Source organism: Hippoglossus stenolepis, chromosome 14 (assembly GCF_022539355.2).
Source record: "Hippoglossus stenolepis isolate QCI-W04-F060 chromosome 14, HSTE1.2, whole genome shotgun sequence".
Taxonomy (NCBI): Eukaryota; Metazoa; Chordata; class Actinopteri; order Pleuronectiformes; family Pleuronectidae; genus Hippoglossus; species Hippoglossus stenolepis.
In genome coordinates this window covers 7,068,496-7,076,860 of record NC_061496.1, presented here as the reverse complement: position 1 = coordinate 7,076,860, position 8,365 = coordinate 7,068,496, and the positions used below count along the sequence as shown (strand labels likewise).

The window sequence follows — 8,365 nt, the reverse complement described above, 5'->3', positions numbered from 1 at the left end:
AACAACAAAAAGACACAATTGCGCTTCAGTCCACGTTTTTATTTAGGAATGTAAAAGACAATTCCTTCTGCTCAAAATAAGAGAAAAGAAATATATTTTTCAAAATATAAGACAAAATTAAGAATTATGGAAGATAAAAGTATCCATAAATACACAATGAAAAAATAAATAAAATCAGTGTTTGTTTTGTCCTCTCTGTGTCAGTCCAAATGCAATATCATCATCACCACCATATTATTATCTACTGAAAACTCTGTTCGATATATTACAGGTGTAAGCAGACATGCTAAAATTGCTCTAGAAATACTTTATTCACAGTAAAACAATATCAATGTCAGTATGATATAAAATTTTGCAAAAATCTACAGTATATTTCAGGTCAGGAAAAAAAAAAATCCACGTACTTTAAAAGCAAAAAAAAACTGTTACCAAAACAAGAAGCACGGCAAATCTAGATTTATCTACAGCCATTAAAGTGTGTCTGAAAACTCTGATAGACTTCGGTATTGCAAAGCTTTGTGTTCAACACTCTCTCACACACACACACACACACACCATGTGGATTCGTCATTCACTATTGCGAAGTCCAGCCTCACCGCCGACCTTGTGTAATATTTGTACTGGTCCATAGGTGGCACACTGACGCTTAAGAGGCGGCTCCGTTTACACAATGACAGAAAAAATCTGGATTTTAACCTGAAGTGACTCTGCCACATTTGTCTTAACCCTACAAAAAAAAAAAAATTACCACAACTAAACTGAATGTAAGATTTTCTGTTCTGGCAATAAATAAAAAACTCTGCATTTCATTGTCGATATCGTACGTCCACTAGCAACTAAAGATCAAATACGAGGCTGCGTTTACACAGCAACAGAATCTGTGGCGCTAACTACAGTCGGCTCAGCGACGGGCGACGACCACCAACAGAGACTCAGCATCAGCCTTCAGCTTGTGTGTGTTTGTTTTGTGCTGCGTCACGTTGAGGGAACGTGTTTGTGTACAATCATCATGAGGACGTCTCGGTGGCACAGAGAGGCACAGGAACTGACAGATAAAACCGTTTCTCCATCAGTCGAACCACTCGAACATTCCTCAGTAGCACAAAAAGGTTCAATACAAGTAAGACATACAAAAAAAAGATTTCTTCCTCAGCTGTAGAACTGTGTGTATTTTACACAACCACTCAAACTGGAGGAGGCAGTGTTCAAGATAATATTGCAACATCGGTTAAAACTTCCAAAATGACGTATTCATCATTTTTAAATTCAAATAAAAAAGTGAACTCGGGGGCTTGAAAAACAATTAACGGCACTAAATTGGTGCTTACAGGATCAGGACCGAAGGATTGTGGGTAACTGACGCAGCTCTTTGTTAAAACTGCCGTTAAAACCATGAAAATGCACGAAGATGAACTTGCGACAGGTTCAGGCACAAAACGATCTGGGAAAACAAACTAAGGTTAAAGTCAGTGGCGAGTTTTTCATTACGATGAAAGAAAAAGTTGTCAGCGATGCAACAATCAAAAAACCAAAAGGTTTTAAGACTTGGATCACATGACATCAGCTGTGTCCCAACTCACAGGCTGTGAATAAAGATGGACGACCAATAAAGTGATGCCAAAGTGTCTTGATCACTCCCTGGTGGCTGGCTGCAGTATAGGTCAAACCCCCGCCTCTTCCATATTAGGGGATGGAGACATGGACTAAACAAAAAGTTTAAAAACGTTCAAGTAGTTCTTATCACAATGTTTGTATAAGTGAATTTGTTATCTGATGCTATAAAAACACGATGAAACATGATTGACAGCTGAAACTGACACACGATTGGTTGAGCGTGTTTATCAGCGCGACCTTGTTAGTTGGAGGAAGTGTAGATGCGTCGTCTATCTTTATTTACAGTCTGTGCTGGCTACCTTCCTTGTAGGATGCAGCCTGTTAAAGTGTTTCGCTGGGGAGAGGTATTCCGTCGGCTGCAATCTGCAACCTCACCACTAGATGCCACTAAATCACAACATAACAGCGGAAGCTTCATTTTAACACCATGTTTATGTGAAGAGACAGAAGAACTGTGGCAAGTTCCCCAAGACACTTGAACGACCTTGCGGCCGAGTAGAAACCAAGCACACGTGAGAACTGGCGGTCGCACCAGATGCTGATGACATTTTGTTTTCTCTGTTGACTGATCTTTGCAAGGATCAATAAACAACATCAGGATCCGACCTCACTTTAACAAACCTTTTGCACAGTCCTGTACGTGGAAACCTTATCGTCTTTACAACCACCCGGGAGGACAAAGGACCGAACCTGAAGAGTCTTGATCACCTGACCACATCCTGTCACAGCATCAGCTGAAGAAAGGTCAAAGGTCATCAACATGGTGGTCAGTGGAGGGTCTAAGCGGGAAAATCAAGTTAAAGAAAATCTATATCTTAATTTATATCTTCTGGAGTAAAAAGCATCATCAGCTTTGTCCGATAAATGTAATGGATGCAGATTTATTTACAGTTTTCTTCTGCACAAAATCCACATCTGCACAGGCTTTGAGTGACAGCTGTGCAGGCGCGATGCCGACTGTTTGAATCTGAGCATCAGCAATCGGACGACTCGTCACCGGCGGGGGATGCATGGTGCTCGTCAGCCGGCCACTGGTAAACAATGCACACGTTGATTCTTTTTTTTTCTGTGGATATCGAAGACGATTTTCTCCACAGGACAGACGAACGATAAACGAAGACTCGTGAAATATTTTGGTCCTAATGTTCACCGTGACCAAATGGTCTGTGAGAGTGCGTCTGATGCTAATAACCAGAGCAGAGATGTTTCCAGCGGGTGACAGTCAGAGTGTGTGTGTGTGTGTGTGTGTGTGTGTGTGTGTGTGTGTGTGTGTGTGTGTGTGTGTGTGTGTGTGTGTGTGTGTGTGTGTGTGTGAGACAGCTCTACAAGTACCTGCAACAGGTATGTGGCAGACATAACCAAGACTCTTCACTGAGACGAGAGAGAGACAATAAATAAAGACATAAATGAAATTTTCCTGCAGCTGAGAGGAGCTCGACTTGTTTTTCCCATTCTCCTCAACCCCATTACCTGCCAGGAGCACACTTCTACTCTCTCACTCTCACACACACACACACACACAAAGACACAAAGACACAAAGACACACACACACACCAGGCGAAGAAGGAAGCAGTTCATATCTCATTATCTGCAATTCAGCGACAACGTCTGGAAAGTTCAGGAGCAGCAGACGCGAGAGACGTGAGCTCGGACAACTTGAAAGTGCAAAACATTTGGCACAGTCTGAACAGTCACAGAAAGAATGTAAATATGTGCTTAACAAACCATCTCTGGCTCCAGCAGGACACGCACACACACGGTATCTGACAGTCACATCTCTCTGAATAACATAACTTAAAAACACGTCATGATAAAATCAACTTAGCTTGTTTTCTTATCAGATTTTCCTCACAGAAATCCAGACTACCAGACAGTACGACTCTTTCTATCGCGTAGAAGCAAATTAGCAAAGAAAAAGACAGAAATAAACAAAACCCTGCGCTAACACTCTCCAAAAGTGAAGCCAAATCGCCTCAATCGCCCCCTGGTGGCTGGCTGCAGTAAACGTCATGAATCCCACCTCCTCCGACAGACATGGCCCAAACGAAAAAGTCAAAGTAAATGCTAAATAAATCTTTCCGAAGATGGTTTGTCATCTTTGGTCGTTCTTATCATATTGTTTGTACAAGTTTAGCTTGTTATTTGATTCTATAGAAATGGGAGATTACGTTTTCATCTGCATTTGTTAGTTTGTCAGCAGGATGACACAAAAGCTCCTCAACCGATTCAGAGAAATTCATGAAGGATTCAGTTTTGGAGTAGATGGCCAAATGACCCGAGGTAATTTGGCCTAATTTCTAGATAGTGGAGACACTTCATATGAAGTCTATGGCTTTAATCTGTGTCTTCATTCTGGTTTTGATATCTACACACATGCAGTTCACTGACACTTCAGAGAAAGTGAGACATTAGTATCTGAATCTTTTAACTGGTCAGACTGGAAAACAGAAAGGCTGAGAGACAGACGGGGCCTCAGCTGCTCACGTCCACAAACACACACACACACACACACACACACACACACAGATGAACGCACATTTCCATCTTGCCTTTTAAAGAGGTGGAGGAGAGAGAGCTACTTTTCATCCACTCACACACCGAGAAGCAAATCAAACAGTGGCTCGGAGCCGGGTGAGGAGTCCTGGCTCCGATGAGTGTGTCTCCATAAAATGTGTCTCAGTGGACCGAGTTGATTCAGGCGAGATGAGGCCGATGAGACAGTGACAAAACCAAATCAATAGATAAGAACTGCTTGAGGGGGGGGGAAATGCAAAAAGACAAACAGCCGCAGACGGAGGAGAGAGAGAGGAGAGAGAGAGAGAGAGAGAGAGAGAGAGAGAGAGAGAGAGATGTCTTGAGAAATTAGATTTGACTTCAGCAGAGTCTGTGTCGGGGGCCGGGCTTATTGGATCTCTGTCTTCTGTCCAAAATAAGTTTGTTCTGCTATTTCTGGACAAACTGAGCAAACACACAGTTCATGAGTTACAGCAGCAGAGAGGGGGAGGGAGGAGCTTCCAGAGGTTTTCACTTCCAGATCCACTGTGTCTGTAAAACTGAAATCTGTGTGATCAATGAAACTGGTTGTTTAGAAATGTATGCTAATGATCTAAAAATAAAATCTTAATTTTCAAATGACAACATTTTTCTTTCTTGCATTTTCTTTAATGTGAAGGAAGTTAATCATTCATATCATCATCAATGAGAGCTAAATAGAAAGTGGAAGTTGGAACTGTCTGAATTCAAATTGAGGCAAATATGAGCCTCCAGCATGAAAACAACAACAGATAGAGATAAAGTGGCTGAACTGGAATCGATCTAATCCTCAAACTGCGGAAACAAGTCTTCACAAACAAACAAAAAAGAGTCGATGAACGTTGAAAATGTGAAAGCGATCGCAGTATTTTACTAAAACAGAACAGAGGAGGAAGAAAAAGGCTTTAATCAGCAGCCATTCCTCTTCCTCTCAGTGTTTGGGCAAATATTTAGCATTTTCAAATCCTCTCACTACTCCTTCCCCCCCCAACATTTTTTGTTTGTTTTGTCCATGTCCTCCATTAAATCTTCAGTGGATCCATTAAAACGAGTTTCAACTACACGAATATGGAGGAATGAAACTGGATGTGAGCAAACGTGAGATACTAATGAAACGGGATGAAGAGGGAAACAAGGAAAGTGTGTGTGTGTGTGTGTGTTGTCGCACTGAGGGACATCTATTGCTTTTAGTTTTGCGTTTAAGCCTTTTTATCAGTATTTAACAAGCGTTACCTTCACACCACCACCGATACTCGGCTCTTGTAAACATCACGTGCTTCCTGTTTACACCTGCTATTGGTTTTCACAGTGTGCCAGCCGGGTTGCCATGGCGATGCAAGTAATACTCCGCTCCGAGATACATAATCAGACGGTTGTGAGTAGAATTCCCCAAAAAACATTTTCCCAAGCGTGGGTTATGAGCCGTTACTGCTCCACAGGACTGTATTAAACTGCATGAAAAAAAAAACTCTTTACACTACAACATAAAGATTTCACATTCGTCTTTCTGCAGCGGCAGGAGCCGTGAGTTATTGCCGGTTTGTGATATTAGAATACTGAGCCCTCTCCATGGTAACGAACGTCAAACAAGCCTTCTGGACGTGAACCGTATTGGGGTTCAGCGTCCTTGCACCACCAGGAATAATGGAAATCACCAAAAGCAAAAGAAAGAAAGAAAAGATTTTTTTTTTTTTTTCTGGATCCATTATAAAAGCCACTAGAAAGAAACCAGCCCTCAATACAATCGGCATTAAGAGTTTGCTTTTTGCACTAAAGTATTAAAGGTGCAGAAACGTCTGATTATCATTGTCCAATGATAAAGATTGTGTCCCAATCCCACACTGTACTGTATACTAATACTACTACAGTACACACACTGCAGAAAACTTCTTAGCAAATCAAATCTTTTTATACAAACTGTGACTTTTGGATATCAGGATTTCTTCCTCTTTCATTTCATTGAACGATGTGTGTAAATCCACAGTTCAGTAAACAGGTTATTTCCTGTATGATTATATACTGGATAAATACTAGAGTATACAGACTATATCAATAATTCCTAAGATGTCCTTATCAAACCTGTACGACAAAGTCATTTAATTGAGTTTTGATATTTTACAGTTTAACCCTACACTTTATTTTAAATAACTGTAAATAAAAAGAAAACACAAATATAATGAAATATATTGAAATAAATTAAGAAAATAGCCTGAACTGAAACATATACAAGTTTTCATTCTTCCTACAGACGCAGTATTCAGAGACTTTGGACGGGCTCTAGAATGTACTTTCACTTGTGCAGCAAACTCAAAACCCTGCTTGAAAGTATTATGCAGTGTGGAGGTGGGACATAAATACAGTCAGAAAACTTTTATCTATTAATGGTGGGTGGAAATGGAAGAAAAGCTCCTGTTACAGACAGAAAAGCTGTTTCTGGAAAACTGCCTGGCATTAAGAGGAAGAGGAAGAGGAAGAGGAGAGGAGAGGAGAGGAGAGGAGAGGAGAGGAGAGGAGAGGAGAGGAGAGGAGAGGACCTAATATTTGTGTTAAATGTTAAAAACCAAACCAAATATCTACATTTAAAGTCAAAACCAGTTAATTCAATGTTAATAAAATTACTTGAATATTATTGGATTATAATATTACAAATATATAACAGTATAGATTGAAAAAGAAAAAAAATCAGAAATCACAAAAGAGCCGGGAAATGTTCATTATATTATACATGTATACGATATTGTCTGTTATGCACATGGCTTTATATAGTCAGTATCACACACTGTTTATATACAAGCCTTTTATTTTCTGGCCAGTCTCGATGAGAAAGGTCCACTCACCGAGGGAAGCTTCTGTAACTCAACACATTTAAGGGCTTTGATTTATTCAGGCCCTTTTATTTTTTCCTGATTTGCTCCCAACTTTGGGATTTAAATGGCTGACGCTTCCTACAGATACAGCATATCAAACACACACACACACACACACAGAAACACACACACACACACACACACACACACACACACACACAGAAACACACACACACACTCCAATCCTCCGCACGGAGAGATATAAAAAGAGGAGCCTGGGCAATAAAACGAAAAAGAGAGAAAGACACTGAAGCGGGAATCAACACGATGTCAGTTCGACCGACGGATCAAAGCGTGAGTGTGCGACACCATTTTGTCCTTTGAAAGTAGGAAACGCACACGGAGGAAGGGACGTGACAGTGAGAGCCGACAGACACGTCGTCTGGCTGCAAATACAAAAGCAGCTCGTACGTACAGATACAATATACTTCAGTTTACAGGAGATTAGAAAACATGTACAAGGTTATATTAGTTAAGTACAGTCGACACGCTGACTAAGAAACATGAGCTTAAGATTTAAGGCTTTGAACAGGACGAAAGCAACACTGTGTTTGTGTGTCTGTGTGTGTTGTATGTGTGTGTGTGTGTGTTTGCGTGTACATAAATGCCAGTATCACTGAGCACTATGGCTTGCTTTAACTTGAGCCATTTGCAACCCTAATTCAGCTAATACCTACTGTAGGGATGCAAAATGGCAGCCACAGAAAGGCCACTAGAGGGAGCTGTGACATCGGGCAGACGCCGCTTGTGCCTCCCTCCATAAGCTTCAGGCTTTAAAGGTGGTTTGGTTCGTACTAGAGCCTCTTCCTCTTAAAGTAGTCGGCGTACTGGCCGCCCAGGCCCTGCGAGTGCTGCCCGATGTAGGCGCCCTCCGATGATGTCACTTCCTGCACCGCCAGCTGAGGGTACTCTCTCTTATGGCCCCTGGTCTGGTTCTGAGGAGATGAGAGAGGGAGGCGTGGTTAGAGGTGAAGAAAGAGTCGTAGCACTTAAGGATATACGCTATACTTGCTGTTTGCAACCGGCTACGTCCTGAACGGTATAATTCACATACGTGCTTTGGTAATACCCGTGTTACAGGAGGATTCCAGTAGAGGGCACACCACAGAACTCAGACAAAAGATCGTAGAGTGCTTCGCTTGGACTCGGACCAATCTTATTGCCACATCCGAATTTTTGGGCGCGGGAAACATAAACAAAGATTGCGACACTCGAGGAGATCAACATCTGGCTTCATTCTTTTCCCTGAGACAACAGTGCTTTGTGCAGCGGCAGTGACACGTCGTACAACGTGTCTCCGAGAAGATGAACATAAAAATGCAAGTGAATAAGAAAGTGGGGGAAGCTGAGT

At 41.6% G+C, this 8,365-nt stretch overlaps 1 protein-coding gene across 2 annotated transcripts in view; it reads right to left on the bottom strand.

The window, feature by feature from the left end:
* Nucleotides 1-18: 18 nt before the first annotated feature.
* The window catches only part of raver2 (ribonucleoprotein, PTB-binding 2), an 82,286-nt gene continuing 73,939 nt past the window's right edge, over nucleotides 19-8,365 (bottom strand). For both annotated transcript variants that reach the window (XM_035176030.2, XM_035176031.2), the window contains one exon: nucleotides 19-7,949. In XM_035176030.2, coding sequence (XP_035031921.2) covers nucleotides 7,809-7,949 — 141 coding nt within the window. In that variant the 3' untranslated portion in view covers nucleotides 19-7,808. The remainder of the gene's footprint in view (nucleotides 7,950-8,365) is intronic.